Raw genomic sequence first — 23,287 nt, forward strand, 5'->3', positions numbered from 1 at the left:
TCTGCAACATTATCCCATGACCTGCATTCTACAATCCCCATGTGCTGGTTCATGGAGCCCTCACATTCTCAAATACATCTTTTCCCTGCTGCTGGGATTTTACACATCCTTGGTAGTATTTACACACTGCTAGATAGTATCTCCTTTTTCCCCTCATATCTGACTTCTTTTCATCCTGGAAGTTTTAGCTTATGTACCACCCTTGATCTCTATTTAAGGTAGCCCTACCCTCTTTTTTCTCTCAGCTTCTTCTGTGGCTATATTGTAATTATTTTATTTGTCAACTTGACCCCCTTTTTTTTAAATCTCCAGATGCACCTCCTCTCCAGGGTAGGGATATTGTCTGTCTTACATACCATTATTTCATATCATGCACCAGCACAAAGTGGGTGTCTAGATAAAGAAAATCATAGAGTAAAAATCGCCTGCAACAAAATTTGGAGACAGTTAAACGTTTAGTGGGTACCAGATGTGGGAGGCGGGGACAGTGATGAATGGGTGGATCACAGGGGATTTTTAGGGCAGTGAAACTATTCTGTATGATGCTATAATAATGGATATGTAGCCTACATTTGTCCAAACCCTTGGAATGTACACCACCAAGAGTAAACCCTAATGTAAACTATGGACTTTGGGTGATGATGATGTATCAGTGCAGGTTCGTAATTGCAACAAATGTACCAGTCTTGTGAGAGACATTGATAGTGGGGGAGGCTGTGTATGTGGGGTCAGGGGGTGTATGAGAATTCTCTGAACTTTCTGTTCATCTTTGCTGTGCTCTAAAAAACTGCTCTAAAAAAAAAAAAGACTTAAAAAGAAAGAAAAAGCAACACGCTGAAAGACTATAGCACACCACAAGATGGCACTATTTCCCTTCCAAGTTTCAACTTAGGGCACATTTACCTGAACTGCTGGTGCTGAAGAAATTTACTGGGGTTCTGTGATTGCCTGCCCCAGTTCTATAGGAGGCCCAGAGTGTTTAACAATATTGTCCCATCCCAGTCCCAGGTTTGTACTTTCAATGGATGTTGTAAAATGTAGACTTTATTGTTATTCAGGTATATTGAGGCCAACAGATCAAAATACCACTACCATTGAAAGGATAATTTGATACTCAAAGGTCCCAAGGGAACAGGCATGCCACACCCGGCAAAGCAGGGGGGGGGGCGGGGGGCGGAGGGACAAGTGGGGAAGGGGGTGTAGGTCAGGAGGTGGAGGGAGCGGGAGGAAAATGTGGGAGAGCCTTTTTTGTGGTTTCTGTAGGAAATCATGGGCAAATCAGGGGAAGCAGGCCTAGGAGTGGCTAGTTTGAATATTTTCAGGGGGCTCTGGGACATAAGGGCTGTCCCTAACTGTCTGGCACCTGGCCAGGGGTGATTAGGACAGATGGATGGATGGTGGCCTGGAATGTGAGCCTCTGATAAAGGAGGTGTTTGGGGAGGGGCTCTGGACTGGTTGGCTTGCATATGAAACCCACACTTGCAGGCTCATTCTATTCTCTCTCCAGGAATTGGCTAGCCCTAGAGGGGGCTCAGCAGCACCCCAAGATGTCAAAACCTCAGAAACACATGGTTGATATAGAGGAGTATGGTGTCAGGAAGCTATGTTCTCAAAGTCACAAAGAGGTCAGAAGCAAAGCCAGGAAAGGTCTTTTCTTGTGGTTATGATGACCAGATCACTCCAAGGGAGTTTTGATTCCTGAAAAATAAATCTCCCACTCAGATTCTGTAGAAAAACACCTAATTACTTCTATAAACCAAACTGGCAAGAACATTATAATAACCACTGATCATTTCATCAGTTTTCCTAACTTTGACCTTCTTTAAATCATTCCTTTTTACCTGCACCTGAACTTAGAGAGACTTTTAGTTTATTTTATTTCCTGTATCTTTTTTAAAATTATTTTTATTTTTATTTTATTTTTTTTCAATATATGATGTTTATTGTCAAATTGGTTTCCATACAATACCCAGTGCTCATCCCAAAATGTGCCCTCCTCAATACCCATCACCCACCCTCCTCCCTCCCATCCCCCCATCAACCCTCCGTTTGTTCTCAGTTTTTAAGAGTCTTAGAGACACTTTTAAAGAGAAGAGTCATATGATACAAGTAGGAGAAGGGTCCCAAAGCCATAACTCACTCACATGTGCAGATGGAGAGAGAGAGCACAGGCAAGGGAAGAATGGGTCACCCACAGGCCCAGATCAGAACCCCAGGGGCACCCCAAGTCACTCCAGAGCCTGGGCAATTCCAGGCAGGTGGAAACATGAAGGCCGGCTGGGAACAATTCAATTCTATCTGTGCAATCTGCAGTGAGGCCTCCCCTGAGCCATCAATAATCCCCTCTTCTAATCTGGCTTCATTAAGTGGACACCAGGGTCAGATCAGAGGAGAGGGGTCATTTATGGGATTGAATCACTTAACCAGGTGATTATAATAGAAGCATTTGAATTTCTCCGAAGGAAGGGGACTATGCCACCAAGAAATAGCACTTAGGTAGTTGAATAAAACTGAAACACCCTTAAACAACTGGCTTCTGCTACTTTCCTCTCCCGTCTGCAGTTTTCTGCAAAGTCTAACCCCAAACTAGGCTGGCAGGGTGACATGAGTCGCACAGTTCCTGATACAGCTTCTGACATTATAATGAGACCATGTGATAGAGTTGGTGAGCATGTTAGGTTCATAACGTTGAAAGCAACCATTTGGGGGAATCCAAGGGGAAAATGGTCACCTGGGGCTGAGAGGAAGAATTTCAACAGAACAGGTATTAGCCAGACTGTGTTTCTTCTTCATCTTTTAAAGTTAACGGCTGCACAGGGCTAATTAGTGCAGTACAATCCTCTTAGGGCCACGCCAGTCAGCATGCGGGTTTAATCCCAGGCCTCCCCTCTCCCGCAGATCTGTAATAACTGAGGACAGCAGGATGAGTCTGCCTGCAGATGTCCGTGTGGTGCAGTCCTTGCCCTCAGAGGCCACAGAGCAGCGAGGCCCAGGAGGGAGATCGTTCAGCAGCTCTGCAGGCGTTGAGATGGGTGAGGCAGGGGCCAGGCCCTGGTTCTATTGCTGTGAGTCAACAACACAGGCAGAAAGGGAGCAGAGGACCAAGCAGCTCTTGGAAATGCCGCTGAGTTACAAGGAGAGGATACTGAAGGAATTCAACATCAGCCAGGTGCTCCCACGTCTGGTATATGATGGCGTGTTCTCCCTGAAGGAGTACAGAGAGATCCTCTCCTGGCATTGCCACCCACGGAGAGTGGAGTCCTTTTTTCTGAAGCTTTGCTCCAAAGGTCCAAAGGCTTTTTGTGCTTTCTGCTCTCATCTGGAGGAATTCTGTCCTTACCTGCTCACCTGCTTTTTCCTTTATTACCAAGGTAAGAACATGGCTTGCTCTGGGAAGTAGTGAGCTTAGTGTCTCAGCAAAATCTCTGGCACCCCACCCTCACTGTGTAATAGTGCGCCTCCACACAGCATTTGGTTAAAAAAAAGTCCAATGCTGGGGCACCTGGGTGGCTCAGTCGGTTGAGCTTTTGACGGGCCTCAGGTCATGATCTCGCAATTCATGGGTTCGTGCCTGTGTTGGACTCTGTGCTGACAGCTCAGAGCCTGGAATCTGCTTTGGATTCTGTGTCTCCCTCCCTCTGCCCCTCCCCCAATCATGGTCTCTCTCTCTCTCTCTCTCTCTCTCTCTACCTCTCTCTCTCTCTCTCTCTCAAAAAATGAATAAATATTTAAACAATTTTTTTAAAATCCAATGTTTCTCTATAAAGTCTCATGATGCAGAAGCAAACGTCTGTGATACCAAATAAAACCTGATGATCTCAGTCAACTAATAGAAAGATTTGCACCATTCTTGTTTTAATGCAGACTTTGAAGTGCAAGGCATAAAATACTAATAAGTTAAGGCAGCTGGACTGAACTTTCATTTCACAGGTGAAGGCACAGGAATGATCATGGTTCCTCCAAATATTGTCTTATGACCCAGCAATTCTAATCCTAGGTATAAACTTGAGAGAAATGAAAACATATACCCAAACAAAAAGCTGTGTATGAATGTTCATAACAGCATTATTTAAAGCAGCTAAAAAGTGGAAACAACCCAAATATCTATCAACCAATGAATGCATAAACAGAATGTGCTATATCCCTAAATAGAATATTACTCTGCCCTAAAAAGGAAGATCTGACCCATGCTGCGACATGGATGTACCTTGAAAACTTTAAGATGAAGAAACCAGTCACCAAAGTCCACCTAACTGTATGATTCCTTCTGTTGAAATGCCCAGAATAGACAAATCCATAGAGGTAGAAAGCGGATGAGTGGTTGCGGGGGGCTGGGTGTAGGGGGAATGCCCAGTGACTGCTAGTGGGTACAGGGCTTTTTCTAGGGGGTGGTGAAAATTCTCCAAAATCAGTTAGTGGTGATGGTTGAGCATGTCTGTGAATACACTAAAAACCACTGAATTGTATTACTTTAGAAGGATGAATTTCATGATCTGTGCATGAGATCTCAATAAAGCTGCATTTAAAAAAACCAGCACAGGGATCTTCTTAGCTGTTTCTCTTCTCCTGTAATTGCCTATCTCAATGTCCCTACCTCCTAACTGTGAAAGAGAAAGGAGTCTTTCCTGCTAAGAGAGGGTTTGGGTCGGGCCGTATGAAAAGGAATGAAAAGGAGGGAAAGGTGAGCACAGGACAGAGGAGGAGGGTTTGGAGGATGTTGGGGGGTGGGCAGCAGATGTTCTGGGGGCAGTGATAGGAGCCGTGGAGGCAGAGGCAAAAGAAAGGGATCCCTGTTTGTGAAGCTGTGTCCTGTGTGCATGGGTGCTCACCCAAGTCTTTGAGAATTGCAGGGGAGGATTTGAGCTATTTTGAGGCAGTGTTTTGTTATTGGCCTCTGTTGGCCCTGTAACACTTCCTTAAGACTGAACCTTCATGGTGCCAACGTGACAGGTGTTACATGGATTTTAAGATTTGTCTTAATAGAAAAATTTTCCTTGGTTATTAGGATAGTTGCTGTGAATTAGTCTTTTTTTTAAAATGTTTATTTACTTTTGACAGAGAGAGACAGAGCATGAGCAAGGGAGGAGCAGAGAGAGAGGGGGACACAGAATCTGAAACAGGCTCCAGGCTCTGAGCTGTCAGCACAAAGCCCCATGTGGGGCTCAATCTCATGAACCTTGAGATCATGACCTGAGCTCAAGTCAGATGTTTAACTGACTGAGCCACCCAGGCGCCCCGAATTAGTCTTTTTAAAAAAATGATCATTTATTTTTGATATAGAGAGATAGAAAGCAAGTGGCGGAAGGGCAGAGAGAGAGTGAGACAGAGCACAAGTGGGGGAGGGGCAGAGAGAGAGGGAGACAGAGAATCCCAAGCAGGCTCTGTGCTGTCAGCATAGAGCCTAATGCGGGGCCCAAACCCACAAACCGTGAGATCATGACCTGAGCTGAAATCATGAGGCAGACACTTAACCAACTGAGCCACCCAGGTGCCCCAATTATAGTCTTATTGTAACCTCTCACCTACTAGAGGCCCCATAATGTTCAGTAAAATGGCCTGTCCACTGAAAAAGTCAACTTGGCAAAAATGAGTATTTATACATGGTTTCTTTTTTTTAAATTTTTAATGTTTATTTATTTTTGAAACAGAGACAGAGCATGAGCGGGGGAGGGTCAGAGAGAGAGGGAGACACAGAATCTGGAACAGGCTCCAGGCTCTGAGCTGTCAGCACAGAGCCTGACATGGGGCTTGAACTCACAGACCGTGCGAGATCATGACCTGAGCCAAGGTCAGATGCTCAACCGACTGGGCCACCCAGGTGCCCCTTCTTTTTTTTGTTTTTAAATGCCTCATTTATTTATTTTTGAGAGAGAGGAAGAGCAAGAGGGAGCAAGCATGAGCTGGGGAGGGGCAGAGAGAGCGAATCCCAAGCAGGCTCCATGCTGACAGCACAGAGCCTGACCCAGAGCTCCCATCTCATGAACTGTGAGATCATGACCTGAGCCGAAATCAAGAGTCAAATGGTTAACTGACTGAGCCTCCCAGACACCCCATGGCTTCTCACTTATACACTATTTTAAGCTGCCATGTAAAACATCCTTATAGCTTGTAGTGTAATATGTTTATCAGAGAAGCATTTGTTGACTCCATGCATTTATTAATTCAATACAACTTTATGTAGAGTACCATGACAAAGAAGACCACTGCAGTCCTTTTATTTTTGTATTGCCAAATTCTTTATTTCTATTACATATGTTTAACACATTTAAAAAAAAAAACACCTTGATAAATACTTTTTACCATGTAACTTAAAATTCTGGTAAGTCCAAAACAGACTGAATATCTGTGGTAGTAAACATTTCACTTTTTAAGTAAGGACAAATACAGAGTGAGGTTTGTTTGTTGGTTTGCTACTTAATTTTGCTTGTGAAGAGATAACCCTGGGGGGTGCCTGGGTGGCTCAGCCAGTTGAACGTCCAACTTCAGCTCAGGTCATAATCTCACCCTTCATGAGTTTAAGCCCTGCATCGGGCTCGCTGCTGTCAGTGCAGAACACATTTTGGATCCTCTGTCCTCCTCTCTCTCTGCCCCTCCCCTGCTCTCTCTCTCAAAAAAATCAAAGAAAAAAGAAATAACCTTGGCTGAGAAGGAAGAGGGAGAGGGAAGGAGATCAGGTAGCATTTACCTAACTCTTCAATATTTTAATTCTTTAACAAATTTGACAAAGTGTATGTGTCAAAATGTTAACACCTGTTAAATCCAGAGTTAGAAACATGAGTATCTATTACATTATTTTTATACTTCTCTGCATATTTGAAAATGTCCATAGTAAAAATAAAGTAGAAATGTTTAATTTGAAAAAGAGACCATCTGATTGTTGTGGTGGTTGCACAAATCTATACCAATGATAAAATGTTATAGAACTATACGGCAACCACACACGCACATACACAGACACACACACACATGCACACACAAAAAATGAATGTATGTAAAAACTAGTACAGTCTGAATCACATCTGCAGTTTAGTATTGTAACAAAATCATTTTCCTGGTTTTGATTATCGTAGTAGAGTCATGTAATATGTTATGTTTGAAGGGAAACTGAGGGAAGGTGTGTGGGAACTTCCTGTACTACTTTTGCAACTTCTGTGTGAGCCTAAAACTACCTAAACATTAAGAATTGTAGGGGTGATATTGATGATAGGATTCTGGGAAGATGGCAGCGTAGGAGGACGCTGGGCTCACCGTGCGTCCTGCTGATCACTTAGATTCCACCCACACCTGCCTAAATAACCCAGAAAACCGCCAGAAGACTAGCAGAATGGAGTCTCTGGAGCCAAGCACAGACGAGAGGCCCACGGAAGAGGGTAGGAAGGGCAGCAAGGCCGTGCGCGCTCCACGGACTGGCGGGAGGGAGCCGGGGTGGAGGGGCAGCCCGCCTGCCAAGCAGAGCCCTCCTGGCTTGCAAAAGCAGAGGAGCCGGATGGAGTGTGTTCTGACAGCAAGCGGGACTTAACATCTGGAAGGTTATAAGTTAACAGCTCTGCTCTGAGAGCGAGAAGGCTGGAGGACAATGGGAGGGAGAGTTGTTGAGCCCCGGATGACAGAGCTCAGCTTGGCAGGGAACAAAGGTGCTCGCCAGCGCCATCTCCCTCGCCCACCCCCCAGCCAAAATCCCAAAGGGAACCGGTTCCTGCCAGGGAACTTGCTTGCACCACACAAACACCCAACGCTGTGCTTTTGCGGATCCATCCCTCAGGTGGGTCTGACTCCCTCCTGGTGCCACAGGGCCCCTCCCGAAGTGGATCTCCAAAGGAAAAGCGAGCTGAGCCTACCCATCCTGCCCCTATGCACCTTGCTGATCCACCCCAGCTAATACAACAGATCCCCGGCACCACAAGCCTGGCAGTGTGCAAGTAGCCCAGACGGGCCACACCACCCCACAGTGAATCCCACCCCTAGGACAGGGGAAGAGAAGGCACACACGAGTCTGACTGTGGCCCCAGTGGTGGGCTGGGGGCAGACATCAAGTCTGACTGCGGCCCCACCCACCAACGCAAGTTATTCAAGAGAGCACAGGGGAAGTGCCCCGCAGTCCCGCACCACTCCAGGGACTATCCAAAATGAGGAAACGGAAGAATTCCCCTCAGAAAAATATCCAGGAAATAACAACAGCTAACGAACTGATCAAAAATGATTTAAACAATATAACAGAAAGTGAATTTAGAATAATAAAATTAATCGCTGGGCTTGAAAAAAGGATAGAGGACAGCAGAGAATCTATTGCTACAGAGATTAAGGGACTAAGGAACAGCCAGGAGGAGCTAAAAAATGCTATCAATGAGCTGCAAAATAAAATGGAGACAACCACGTCTTGGATTGAAGAGGCAGAGGAGAGAATAGGTGAACTAGAAGATAAAATTATGGAAAAAGAAGAAGCTGAGAAAAAGAGAGATAAAAAAATCCAGGAGTATGAGGGGAAAATTAGAGAACTAAGTGATGCACTGAAGAGAAATAATTTACGCATAATTGGTATTCCAGAGGAGGAAGAGAGAGGGAAAGGTGCTGAAGGTGTACTTGAAGAAATTATAGCTGAGAACTTGCCTGATCTGGGGAAGGAAAAAGGCATTGAAATCCAAGAGGCACAGAGAACTCCCTTCAGACATAACTTGAATCGATCTTCTGCATGACATATCATAGTGAAACTGGCAAAATACTAGGATAAAGAGAAAATTGTGAAAGCAGGTAGAGATAAACGTGCTCTAACATATAAAGGGAGACATATAAGACTCGTGACCAATCTCTCTACTGAAACTTGGCAGGCCAGAAAGGAATGGCAGGAGATCTTCAATGTGATGAACAGAAAAACTATGCAGCCGAGAATCCTTTATCCAGCAAGTCTGTCATTTAGAATAGAAGGAGAGTTAAAGGTCTTCCCAAACAAAAACTGAAGGAATTCGTCACCACTAAACCAGCCCTACAAGAGATCCTAAGGGGGATCCTGTGAGACAAAGTAACAGAGACATTGCTACAAGCATAAAACATACAGACATCACAATGACTCTAAACCCGTATCTTCCTATAATAACACTGAATGTAAATGGACTAAATGTGCCAACCAAAAGACATAGGGTATCAGAATGGATAAAAAAACAAGACCCATCTATTTGCTGTCTCCAAGAGACTCATTTTAGACCTGAGGACACCTTCAGACTGAGAGTGAGGGGATGAAGAACTATTTATCATGGTACTGGAAGCCAAAAGAAAGCTGGAGTAGCCATACTTATATCAGACAAACTAGACTTTAAATTAAAGGCTGTAACAAGAGATGAAGAAGGGCATTATATAGTAATCACAGGTCTATCCATCAGGAAGAGCTAACTATTATAAATGTCTATGCGCCGAATACAGGAGCCCCCAAATATATAAAACAATTACTAATAAACATAAACAACCTTATTGATAAGAATGTGGTAATTGAAGGGGACTTTAACACTCCACTTACAGAAATGGATAGATCATCTAGACACACGGTCAATAAAGAAACAAGGGCCCTGAATGATACATTGGATCAGATGGACTTGACAGATATATTTAGAACTCTGCATCCTAAAGCAACAGAATATACTTTCTTCTCGAGTGCACATGGAACATTCTCCAAGATAGATCACATACTGGGTCACAAAATCCCTTCATAAGTACACAAGAATTGAAATTATACCATGCATACTTTCAGACCACAATGCTATGAAGCTTGAAATCAACCACAGGAAAAAGTCTGGAAAGCCTCCAAAAGCATGGAGGTTAAAGAACACCCTACTAAAGAATGAATGGGTCAACCAGGCAATTAGAGAAAAAATTAAAAAATATATGGAAACAAACGAAAATGAAAATACAACAATCCAAATGCTTTGGGATGCAGCAAAGGCAGTCCTGAGAGGAAAATACATTGCAATCCAGGCCTATCTCAAGAAACAAGAAAAATCCCAAATACAAAATCTAACAGCACACCTAAAGGAAATAGAAGCATAACAGCAAAGACAGCCTAAATCCAGCAGAAGAAGAGAAATAATAAAGATCAGAGCAGAAATAAACAATATAGAATCTAAAAAAAAAAACTGTAGAGCAGATCAACAAAACCAAGAGTTGGTTTTTTGAAAAAATAAACAAAATTGATAAACCTCTAGCCAGGCTTCTCAAAAAGAAAAGGGAGATGACCCAAATAGATAAAATCATGAATGAAAATGGAATTATTACAACCAATCCCTCAGAAATACAAGCAATTATCAGGGAATACTATGAAAAATTATATGCCAACAAACTGGGCAACCTGGAAGAAATGGACAAATTCCTAAACACCCACATGCTTCCAAAACTCAATCTGGAGGAAATAGAATGCTTGAACAGACCCATAACCAGCGAAGAAATTGAATCAGTCATCAAAAATCTCCCAACAAATAAGAGTCCAGGACCAGATGGCTTCCCTGGGGAATTCTACCAGACATTTAAAGTAGAGATAATACCTATCCTTCTCAAGCTATTCCAAAAAATAGAAAGGGAAGGAAAACTTCCAGACTCATTCTATGAAGCCAGTATTACTTTGATTCCTAAACCATACAGAGACCCAGTAAAAAAAGAGAACTACAGGCCAATATCCCTGATGAATATGGATGCAAAAATTCTCAATAAGATAACTAGCAAATCGAATTCAACAGCATATAAAAAGAATTATTCACCATGATCAAGTGGGATTCATTCCTGGGATAGAAGGCTGGTTCAACATTTGCAAATCAATCAACGTGATGCATCACATTAATGAAAGAAAAGATAAGAACCATATGATCCTGTCAATCGATGCAGAAAAGGCATTTGACAAAATTCAGCAACATTTCTTAATAAAAACCCTCGAGAAAGTAGGGATAGAAGGAACATACTTCAACATCATAAAAGCCATTTATGAAAAGCCCACAGCTAACATCATCCTCAATGGGGAAAAACTGAGAGCTTTTTCCCTGAGATCAGGAACACGACAGGGATGTCCACTCTCACCGATGTTGTTTAACATAGTGTTGGAAGTTCTAGCGTCAGCAATCAGACAACAAAAGGAAATCAAAGGCATCAAAATTGGCAAAGATATAGTTAAGCTTTCACTTTTCGCAGATGACATGATATTATTATACATGGAAAATCCGATAGACTCCACCAAAAGTCTGCTAGAACTGATACATGAATTCAGCAAAGTTGCAGGATACAAAATCAATGTACAGAAATCAGTTGCATTCTTATACACTAATAATGAAGCAACAGAAAGACAAATAAAGAAACTGATCCCATTCACAATTGCACCAAGAAGCATAAAATACCTAGGAATAAACCTAACCAAAGATGTAAAAGATCTGTATGCTGAAAACTATAGAAAGCTTATGAAGGAAATTGAAGAAGATATAAAGAAATGGAAAAACATTCCATGCTCATGGATTGGAAGAATAAATATTGTCAAAATGTCAATACTACCCAAAGCTATCTACACATTCAATGCAATCCCAATCAAAATCGCACCAGCATTCTTCTCGAAACTAGAACAAGCAACCCTAAAATTCATATGGAACCACAAAAGGCCCCGAATAGCCAAAGTAATTTTGACGAAGAAGACCAAAGCAGGAGGCATCACAATCCCATACTTCAGCCTCTACTACAAAGCTGTCATCATCAAGACAGCATGGTATTGGCACAAAAACAGACACATAGACCAATGAAATAGAATAGAAACCCCAGAACTAGACCCACAAACGTATGGCCAACTAATCTTTGACAAAGCAGGAAAGAACATCCAATGGAAAAAAAGACAGTTTCTTTAACAAATGGTGCTGGGAGAACTGGACAGCAATATGCAGAAGAATGAAACTAGACAACTTTCTCATACCATTCACAAAAATAAACTCAAAATGGATGAAGGACCTGAATGTGAGACAGGAAACCATCAAAACCCTAGAGGAGAAAGCAGGAAAAGACCTCTCTGACCTCAGCTGTAGCAATTTCTTACTTGACACATCTCCAAAGGCAAGGGAATTAAAAGCAAAAATGAACTACTGGGACCTTATGAAGATAAAAAGCTTCTGCACTGCAAAGGAAACAACCAACAAAACTAAAAGTCAACCAATGGAATGGGAAAAGATATTTGCAAATGACATATCAGACAAAGGGCTAGTATCCAAAATCTATAAAGAGCTCACCAAACTCCACACCCAAAAAACAAATAATCCAATGAAGAAATGGGCCGGAAACATGAATAGACACTTCTCTAAGGAAGACATCCAGATGGCCAACAGACACATGAAAAGATGCTCAACATCACTCCTCATCCGGGAAATACAAATCAAAACCACACTCAGATATCACCTCATCCCAGAGTGGCCAAAATGAACAAATCAGGAGACTGGAGATGCTGGAGAGGATGCTGGAGAGGATGCTGGAGAAACAGGAACCCTCTTGCACTGTTGGTGGGAATGCAAATTGGTGCAGCCACTCTGGAAAACAGTGTGGATGTTCCTCAAAAAATTAAAAATAGACTTACCCTATGACTCAGCAGTAGCACTGCTAGGAATTTACCCAAGGGATACAGGAGTACTGATGCATAGGGGCACTTGTACCCCAATGTTTATAGCAGCACTTTCAACAATAGCCAAATTATGGAAAGAGCTTAAATGTCCATCAACTGATGAATGGATAAAGAAATTGTGGTTTATATACACAATGGAGTACTACGTGGCAATGAGAAAGAATGAAATATGGCCCTTTGTAGCAATATGGATGGAACTGGAGAGTGTTATGCTAAGTGAAATAAGCCATACAGAGAAAGACAGATACCATATGATTTCACTCTTATGTGGATCCTGAGAAACTTAACAGAAACCCATGGGGAGGGGAAGGGAAAAAAAAAAGGAGGTTAGAGTGGGAGAGAGCCAAAGCATAAGAGACTCTTAAAAACTGAGAACAAATGGAGGGTTGATGGGGGGTGGGAGGGAGGGGAAAGTGGATGATGGGCACTGAGGAGGGCACCTGTTGGGATGAGCACTGGGTGTTGTATGGAAACCAATTTGACAATAACCTTCATATATTGAAAAAAAAAGAATTGTAGGGGTGACTGGCTAGCTCAATCAGTGGAACATGCAACTCTTGATCTTGGGGTTGTGAGTTCAAGCCCCATGTTGGATATAGAGATTACTTGAAAATAAAATCTTAATTAAAAATTGTAGGGATGCCTGGATGGCTCAGTCAGTTAAACATCTGACTCTTGGTTTCAGCTCACATCATGATCTTGCAGTTTGTTAGTTCAAGCCCCACTTAGGGATCTCTCACCCTCCTCTCTCTCTGCCTCTCCCCTTCTCATGTGCTCTGTCTCTCTCTCTCAAATAAACTTCAAAAAAATTAAAAATTATAAAAATATGTATACATATAGCAATAACATTATCAAAATGTAGATAGAGAGATTATTTTTTAAAACTCGAAACTATTCCAGGTCTTTTGTCACCTGAATGTCAGATCCATGGGCAGCATTTAGAGTTTTAGATTTACCTTTATGGGTGATTCCCTAGGTAGTAATTCCAGGCTATTAAACAAAGGCTCACTTCCCTCCAGCGTGGGGCGATCCACTTGTGTTCCATGGGGCTCATCCTTTGTGGGTGCCCCAGAAAGGGACTGCTTTATTATGAGCTATAATGACACCCACCTTCAGAAGGAAATCCATTTCCTCTCACTGTGTGGAGGTAGATTCAGCTTCTATAAACGCCAAGGAGGCCCTGCAGCTCTTATAATACAAAAAGAGCCAGCTGCCATAACTAGAAATATATACTATTAAACAAATGTATCCCAGAGTGACCAAGCTGGAAAGGCTCCAAATTAGCAGTTATGCCTCGGAGTGCTCTGTGGAAGGCAAAATGATCTAATCAGAATAGGGGTAGAGGCAAGAAGTTATTGCATTTCACTCAATATTACCAGTTCATGGGGCCCAGGAGCACCATAGCATTTCGCGTTTTATGTCCACATTTTAATGTTGTTCGTGGACAACATAGGTCATTCCAAACACGTTACTTGTGCCATCAGGGATGAAAAGAACGCCCAATATCCTTGATTACAGGGGAGAAGCCCCCACAACGAGGCAGGAGGCTCATTCCTCTGGCAGTTCCCACACCTTAAGGTGGTCACTGCATTTCTCTTGTTCCCGCCCCTGTCCCATTGGGAGGAGGCAAGACCTAGAGCTGGAAGGACAATTTAAGTGTGGAGCATGCAAATGGACCGCAGGGAGAGCCATGCCAATGCCATCCTTTCCTATTGCCTGTCTCTTGGGATGAGCCTTTCCACTGCAATGTGATTTAATGTAACAGCACAGATCATGACATTTCTATACCTTGCAGGTTCAGGACCTCGCACTGCGCACACATGGATGGGAGGATAGAGGACACCTTCTAGGAATTCAAGGAAGAGAGGAGGTGTCCATGAAGAAGGGCAGGGCAAGGGCAGGCTAAGAGGTTAATGAACTGGGCTTGGATGCCAAAGGGGTCCCCGGAAGGTTTCAATTGTGGGTGCCAACAGCTCTTTGCTAGGAACATAACCTCTTATAACTATCGGGAGGTGGGGTGAAGAAGCTCACAAGGAACAAGTTCTCAGAGGTTTAGAATCAGGTGTGTAGAGAAGGTATTGCCCCAAACTATGGCAGAGATCATGGTCAAGTCCTGGAGAGGAAGAAAATGAGCTTTCCACCTGAGTGTTAAAAGTCAGTAGAAACTCCCTGTGACTCTGGTTCCCAAACCCAAGAAAAAACAAATCCAAACCCAAACCCAAACCCAAGTTCAAGGTAGGGAAGTCTGTGAAGGTCACTGGCCAGTAGTTTAGGAAGAAACCACATTTGAAAGGGATTCTGCTTCCTCCCTTTCCTTCTATCCCTCTTTCCATGAAACCCATTTTTATATATTGCAAAGAAGGTGAGTGCTTACTGCAACCCCCATAACCAGAAAAATACCAACATGCACTTTTGAAATATGGTCACTGTATTCTTAGCCAAAACAAGCTACTATTTATTTTGAACACCTTGTAATGAACAATCTTTTCAATGAACTAATTGGGTGTTTGCTTAGAAAAATGTCAAACATGAACTGAATAATCATCTTTTTGTATACAATTTGGAATAGCCAAATCCCCAGCAACATATAACTTTAGGGAAGAAAAGAAAGGCAGCAGCAAATGGGTGCCAGAGCTGTGATACCTGCTTATGTTATCATACAGAACAAACCTATAGGATCTTACAAGAGGCATCCACTGCAGAAGAAAAAGCAAGAGTTGGAACTCAGCCTGAACCTAGCGATGTCCTTGAGACAGAAGATCAAGAACAAAGTCTTCAATTATTTAACAAGTATGTTCACATTCTCAGTGCATTTGAAACCTTTAAGAAGTCCTATCTGTTTGCTTTTCATTTTCTTCCTCCCCTTCTCTTTCCACTGTGTCCTCTGGCCACTTACAAATTATTTGACTGATGCCTATATTTTCTGGGGCAAGCCCAGACCACTGTGTCATTTCTTAGCTGTCCTGCAGCATAAACAGAATAGTACTTGAGAAGCACCATTTTATTCCAGGCAGTTGATGCTGTTCAAGTATGCAACTGACTGTTCTTACTTTTTGTTCTTTGTCAGAGTCCAAAACAGGCTGATGCTGTTCATTTCTCAGCGTCCCAGATAATTATGCACTTCAGTAGTAAAATTCTAACATCTAAGAATTGTGCAGTAGTCTCCTAGCATCCGTGTTAATGCTTCTGTCCCCCAAGACACCTGAATACTCAACTCATTGTGGGATACTCTGGAGTTGCCCAAATATGAGTAGTCTTCATCTCCTTTCTGGTTCACAAATTCTGTATTTTATGGGCCAGAATATAATTTGAGCTGTGGTAAGCCTTTATGGCCATTTCTTGCAGGTACAGACTCTCTGACAGGAAGGACTTGAATAAACCAAGAACTCAAATCAACCATGGAAATGGTTCCTACTCCATTCAATGTCCTTCCCCCCTCCATGAAAAATGTAAATCATCAGTTTTCTTTGATCTTTTAATGGATTAATTATAAATATCTAAGTTTTGGTACTTAGTAAGCATTGTAGAAAAGTGCACAAGCCAATATTTACTGTGTTTAATTAGCATATGTAATTGATTTTCCATTCATCAAGCTTATTAATGCAAATATGTACTTGGGGCCCCATTTTCATGGTCTATTCACTTAGAAGGTACACATCCTGCTTTCTGTTTCTTTCCCTGATGCATGGTTCTCAGAGGTCCCTTAGACTGACCTGGGTGGCCTTGGGTTCCCTGCAATATGATTCTTCCTGCAGGCTCCTCCTGGCTCTCTCTGGCTGGGTCTGGGTTGGTGGTTCAGGGGTGAGCCCCACCCCCCCATGTGGAGAGCATGACCTCTTGCCAGCCCTGTCCAGGAGATTGAGGCCTGGCCTCCATCTATCACAGCCCTTCCTAGTGCAGGATTCTGCATTAACAGGTGCCTCTGGGGTTTGTTAAAGAGATGATTTTTCCCTTCTAGTTTTTGTTTTCGGCAAGGAGAAAGATCTATACACACATATATGGAGAAAAAGAAAGTTATTTTAAGGAATTAACTCATGCAATAGTTTGGGCTGGCAAGTCCAAATTTCATAGGGCAAGCCCTGCCAGGATAGAAATTCAAATATGAGCTGGTGTTACAGTCTTGAATCCAAATTCCATGGGGCAGCAGACTGGAAACTCTGGCAGGTTTCTATGTTGCAGTCTCAAGGAGAATTCCTTCTGTTTGGGGAAACTTCAGTCTTTACTCTTGAGGATGTCAAGTGATAGGGTGTGGCCCACCCACATTTTGGAGTGTAAGCTCCTTTACTCAGTGTCTACTGGTTTAGATGTTAGTCTCATTCAAAAATATCTTCACAGCAACATCTAGACTGGAGTTTGACCAGACAACTGGGTACCGTGGCCTGGCCAAGTTCACACATACAAGCAAGCATCACAAATATTATGTAACCTTGGGCGAGCTGCTAACCTTCATCCTTGCATTTCTCTTGTGGTCAGTGAGGATATTGAGTAGTCGTTGTGGGGATTAAATGCACAAAAATGTGCAAAGTAGCCTCCCTTTACCTATTCTTCCTTGTCCATGCCCTAGACTATTCTGTGCCTGGCCGAGAGTCGGCACTCAATGACTGCTAAGGGGTTGGTGACTGAGCACTCTGTACACTTGGCTCCTCTTTACAATTAAGACAACCGTCTGGTCTCGGGCTATCAGCCTTTTCTCTGTGCAACTAGTCCATGCACACTGGACCTGCTGACTAGGCACACCCCACCACTTTTGCCCTCTCTGTTTCCCTGGGTCTAGCCACACACCAGCCCCAGGGGCACCTTTGGTCCACATGCTACATTAATAAGTGCAGCAGATCATCCTGGATTTTGAATTTCTGTCTTGTGTGCAAACATAGTATCTAGATTACTATTTCTTGACCCCTCCTACGTTTCTCCACATCCTAGACCCTTCTTTCCTCTCTCTCTTTCATTTTTTATCCCCCATCCAGGGATAACATAAGGATGAAAAGAAGAGACCTCAGATCATCACTCTGTGTTAGGTCCCAGGAGAGTGTGAGGTCTGGGCTCCAAAGTAGCCACCTGCTGTAGCTTGCTTTATTTGAGCTTCTAAGGCATTTGGTTTTACTGATTCCTAGGGGGAGTCAACACTTTCTCTTTTTCCTCCATTCCCAAGGTCCACAACTGCCACCAATCTTTCCCTTAGATTTTGCACTTGGGGTAAGACACACACTGAAATGGTCTAGGAGTAGAGATCCATCTCCACTTGCTTCCTGCCCCCAGCCTCAGGCCCTTCTGAATTTAAGACTAAGCTAATGATATACCTTCACTTTCATTTCCCAGGGAAAACTTGCAGCCAATCTCACCCATGACCCTGGGTTGGTTGTTCTCTCCATGACAATGACCCACACTCTCACCATCTTCCCTGCCCATGCTTTCCTCACAGCTCATGCTTCTCTCTGACTTCACTGTCCTTTTATAGACTAAAATCCCAAACAGAATACCTATAACTCTGCTGGAGAACATGTGGATAACCTTCCGTGCTGGGGCCATCACTGGACATTCTATTCCTACGTAATGTTGGTTTATCCCTATGTTACCACTCCCTCTGAGCTCACTGTTTATTGCTGATAATTTTTGCAAACTTTTCTGTACACTCCCAAATATATCATGCCATGATTTAAAGAGTTAAAACTGGGGCACCTGAGTGGCTCAGTCAGTTGGGCATCCAAATCTTGACTTCGGCTCTGGTCAGGATCTCACGGTTCATGCAATCAAGCCCCGTGTCAGGCCCTGCGCTGACAGTGAGGAGCCTGCTTGGGATTCTCTCCCTCTCTTTCTCTGCCCTTCCCCTGCTCACGCTCTCTCTGTCTCTCTTAAAATAAATAAACTTTTTTAAAATGTTAAAAAAAAAAATAAATACAGAGTTAAACTGTCCTACATATTGGATAAATTTTAGAACAATAGTTAAGCCTGTTAGGTTAACCTATGTGGTGCATGATGTAAACCCTGTTTTGTTCATAAAAACAACCTGTAACATGTAGATTGTTCCACTTCAGTGAAACATTGGCCTAAAATTACAATCGATCATCTCATTCTCCTGTTTAAATGCAGGCCTATAGATAATGCACCCCATTAGGGTATTTTATCACACCAGGAACAGCAGTATGGTATTATTAAGCACCTGTGTGGTCAGCTCTTAAGCCTGCCTCTTGAGGAGAACAGTAATATAGATAATGCCGTAAGTAATTTATATTTAGGTTCTGAGTTCATGAATAGGTTAGGGGTGCACCATGGGGTTTTACCAGCAGGTGAGAAAAGTTTCTTTCCTGAATGGGTTTTGCCACACTCACATCAAAACCCACTTTGGGGCGCCTGGGTGGCTCAGTTGCTTAAGCATTCAACTTCGGCTCAGGTCATGATCTCACGGTTCATGAGTTCTAGCCCCACATCGGGTTCTGTGCTGACAGCTCAGAGCCTGGAGCCTGCCTCTCTCTCTGCCCCTCCCCCACTTGTGCTCTCTGTCCTCTCTTTTTCAAAAATAAATAAATGTTAAAAAAAAAGCCCACTTTGATTCCACCAAGTGTTAGAAGACATTTCAACTGCATGATGTTTGCTGTGTGGCTGTCATTGTGGAAGCCCCGATCTGTGCCCCATGGGATCACATGCTTTCCCCTCATCCTCACGCTCATCAATGGGAGATAAGACAGAATGGAACACAACCTCTCCCACTTGACGGCTGAAATGAAGCCTGTCAAAGTAGATCATTCCCACTCAGCCCTGAGACCTGATTTCAGAAAAATTATGGTGCGTGCTTTGTAATTTTTATCTCTCCATTCCAGGAAGGGCTGGAGAGGGGAAAGAACTGCGACAAAGGAGACATTTGCTTTTCCTCATTTTTCTGTTCATTCAGCTGTCAATAAAAGAACATTACTTGCTCACAGAAGCATAAATTGAAGAAAAATAAAACAGTGGAAAGGGAAAGTCATAATTTATTTTAAGCTTCATCTAGGGATAACCTCAACTTTTAAGAGCAGAAGATAAATCAGAGAAGCTTCTGCCCCTACCCACACGCAATGTTGTGAATTCACCAAGGCAACAGTATCCAGGACCTGTGGATCCACCAATGAGAAGCCAGCAGCAGTGGTCCTGAATACAGGCAGGTGGCAGCTGGGAATATAGACATCAGGCTGCACAAAGACAAGGCTATAGGATGCGGGGAGAAGCCAACATTGTGTTTTGATTTATACACATTCAATGCACTGGAAAAAGAACAATGTTGGACAAATGTAAAGAATGCTGGTCATTTTTTAATATCTAAAATTTTACTGATGAAGAATGACCCTCCCTCAGCTGTCTGTTCATAATTCTCAGTGGGTCTAGATGCTTCCATGGAGTACGGAGGACATTCTCATCACACCTACAACCCTCAGAGTTCACAAGCAGTTTCCACATATTATCTTAAATCATCTCTGAGGCACCAGAAAGCATGATTATCCCCCCAAGGCACACGTGTAGAAACTGAGGCACAGCCATGAAGTGACTTGCTCCATATCTTGGGTTCTGTGCCCTGTCCAGAGCCTTGCTGCCTCTAAGGACCTGGTGTTCCTCATTCACAGGGTGTGTGCTAGACGCAGACCTGAGGATGTGGCCAGCCTGGTTTTTAACACCATTGGATGAAAAGAAATGTAGGTCTCCTGCCCTCCCTTGCCAATTGAGCCTTTGCTGTGCATTGGAAAGGGCTGAATTTCTGCCGACCTGACTTAGCCCGCTGAGCCATAGTGGGACTTTTTTTTTTTTTAATTTTATTTAAACCCAAGTTAGTTTAACATATAGTGTAATAATGGTTTCAGGAGTAGAATTTAGTGATTCATCACTTATATATAACACCCAGTTCTCATCCCAACAAGTGCCCTCCTTAATACCAATCACCCATTTAGCCCATCCCCCTGCCCATCTACTCTCCAGTAACCCTCAGCTTGTTCTCTGTATTTAAGAGTCTCTTATGGTTTGTCTCCCTCTCTGTTTTTATCTTATATTTCCTTTCCTTCCCTTATGTTCATCTGTTTTGTTTCTTAAATTCCATATATGAGTGAAATCATGTGATATTTGTCTTTCTCTGACTTATTTCACTTAGCATAATACACTCTAGTTCCATCCATGTTGTTCAAATGACAAGATTTCATTCTTTTTGATTGCTGAGTAATATCCCATTGTTTACATATACACAATGGGATATATATGTACACAATGTGTATATATACACAATGTTGATAGTGCTGCTGTAAACATTGGGGTGCATGTGCCCCTGCAAATCAACATTTTTGTATCTTTTGGATAAATATCTAGTAGTATAACTGCTGGGTCAAAGGATAACTCTACTTTCAATTTCTTGAGTAACCTTCATACTGAGACATAGTCATGTTGCTGACAATGTATGGTGATACAGGCTCTTCAGTTGACTAAACCCTTGGGAATCTTCTTGTAAAATTCCCCCCATCCTCCATGAACACAGATCTGGGAAAATGGGATGGGAATCCCCTCTTTTTCCACTCACCCTTGCACTGGCCCCATTCTTCATGTTTACCAGAATAGATTGGTTGTTTCCATTTGTCACCCTTTCCCACAGCCCTCCCACCACCACACCATGCACACACAAGAAGGAACTCTTTCATCCTCTTTGTAATTCTCAGAGCCCAGCACAGCTGGGTCGGAGCTTGCTGGTTGGTCTGCAGTGAGCGGAGGATCTGCTCTACCACCCAATCACTGGCCTGGATCCAGATCTCCAGGTGCCTGGCTTGGCTTTCTGGCCTCATTTTCCTGCTTGAACCTACTCTGTACCCTGGACCCTACTGCCCTTGTTAAAGTAGTCTGGGAAAAGGATTTTCATCTTCTGGCCTTTGGCACTTCCCTTGGCTCCCAGGATGCATGGTTTCCTGGGTCTCTCCTGCTCACCTGCTCCACCTTCTGGGCTCCTCTGCTGGATCTTGCATCCTGGTGGCTCTTCCATGGCCCAGTCCTGAGCATTGCTTCTTTGTCAACACTCTCCCTGATGACCTCGTGACCCTTTATCTGCCCCCTCCACCCTCCATTACTCCAAATTTTGCATCTCCTCCTAAAGTCCAGACCCTACTGGCTGGAGACTGATGACAACCTAGAAAGCAAGTCAAACAAGGTGTACACAACCACCTGGGAACTAGCCCCCTCAAGCCCTCATTTGCTCAGCTATCAGAAAATGGCAATTTGGTCAAAAACCTTGGATCACACCCTCCTCTCTTCCATTACCTTTACCCCACATCCCAAACCCCACCAGTTCTGCCAGCTCCACCTTCAAACTGTCTCCAAGATCTGACCAATCCTCGGCACACGCCCCCCCTCCCTACCCCAAGCCCTCATGAGTACTGCCCGTGATGGCTGGGTGGCTGCAGGAGCTTCCTAACCAGTCCCTGCTTTGTCCTCGACCTACGGTCTGTGTTGCTACAACAGAGGGAGGTTTTGAACATGTGAATCAGCCACTTCACAGCCTGGCCTAGAGCCCTCCAGGAACCTCCATCAGACCATGATAAAGTCCATACTCCTTCAAATGGCCTGGTAGACCCTGGCCCTCCAGGGTGCTCCCTCTACCCTGGACCCAGATGCTCCCTCCACTCCCTTCCTACACTGCTATGGGCACATCAGCTTTTTGCTGATTATCATTGCTACTTTCAGACTTCACACTTGTCTCTTCCCTGGAGCAGCTCCCCACTCTCTCCCAACACTGCCCAGCGCATCCTCAGCCTCTTTCTGATGGTCACGTACCTCTCAAGGAGGCCTTTCTTACCACCCTTTCTAAAACTGTGCCATCCCCATTATCATCCTAACTATTAATTCCTGATGTATTATGTTTTTATTTGCATATCATCCGTTTTCTCCCAGTAGAATGCAACCCTCCCTGAGCACAGTGTTCAGTTAACTTCTGTATCCTTAGTCCCGAGAGCTGTGCCTGGAACATAATAGGTGCTCAACAAATATTAAATGAATCAAATATCGGACAGAGGTTTAATAAAATGCATCAAAATACCAATTTCCCCATTCATGATAGAGATCGGGGTTAGCAAAGTATGGCAGAGGACCAAATCCAACCTACGACCTGTTTTTGTGAATAAAATTTTATTACAACATGGACGCAATATTCATATATATAGCTTGTGGTTGCTTTTGTGCTAGCCACCAAAGTTGAGAAGTTGTGACAGACACTGTATGGGCCCCAGAAGGCTAAAGTATTTACTAACTGGCCCTGCACAGAAAAAATTTGCCAGCCTCTGATAGAGATAATACTTCCTACTTATTCTTTTGGTTTAAAAATTAATACTAATAAATGAAATAATGACTGGCTTAAAAATATTACATAGTTAGGCTCAGTCAGTTAAGCATCCGCCTCTTGATCTTGGCTCAGGTCATGATTTCACCATTTGTGGGATGGAGCTCTGCGTCGGGTTCTGCGCTGGCAGTGGAGAGCCTGCTTGGGATTCTGTCTCTCCCTCTCTCTTTCTTTTTCTCTCTCTCTGCCCCTTCCTAACTTGAGCTCTCTCTCTCTCAAAATAAATAAATAAAATATTTAAAAAATATGTTATGTAGTTAATCCATCAATGAGTATTTATTGAAAAAAAAATCAAACTGCAGAACTGTGTAGGGTAGGAAGTAGAATCC

General features: G+C 43.2%; 1 protein-coding gene across 11 annotated transcripts in view; it reads left to right on the top strand.

The window, feature by feature from the left end:
* The first annotated feature begins 3,013 nt into the window (after positions 1 to 3,013).
* Positions 3,014 to 23,287, top strand: part of TJP1 (tight junction protein 1) — a 370,447-nt gene continuing 350,173 nt past the window's right edge. For all 11 annotated transcript variants that reach the window (XM_045058902.1, XM_045058903.1, XM_045058904.1 and 8 more), the window contains exons 1-2: positions 3,014 to 3,371; positions 15,286 to 15,412. In XM_045058902.1, the coding sequence (XP_044914837.1) occupies positions 3,029 to 3,371; positions 15,286 to 15,412 (470 nt within the window). In that variant the 5' untranslated portion in view covers positions 3,014 to 3,028. The remainder of the gene's footprint in view (positions 3,372 to 15,285; positions 15,413 to 23,287) is intronic.

Source organism: Felis catus, chromosome B3, assembly GCF_018350175.1.
Source record: "Felis catus isolate Fca126 chromosome B3, F.catus_Fca126_mat1.0, whole genome shotgun sequence".
NCBI lineage: Eukaryota > Metazoa > Chordata > Mammalia > Carnivora > Felidae > Felis > Felis catus.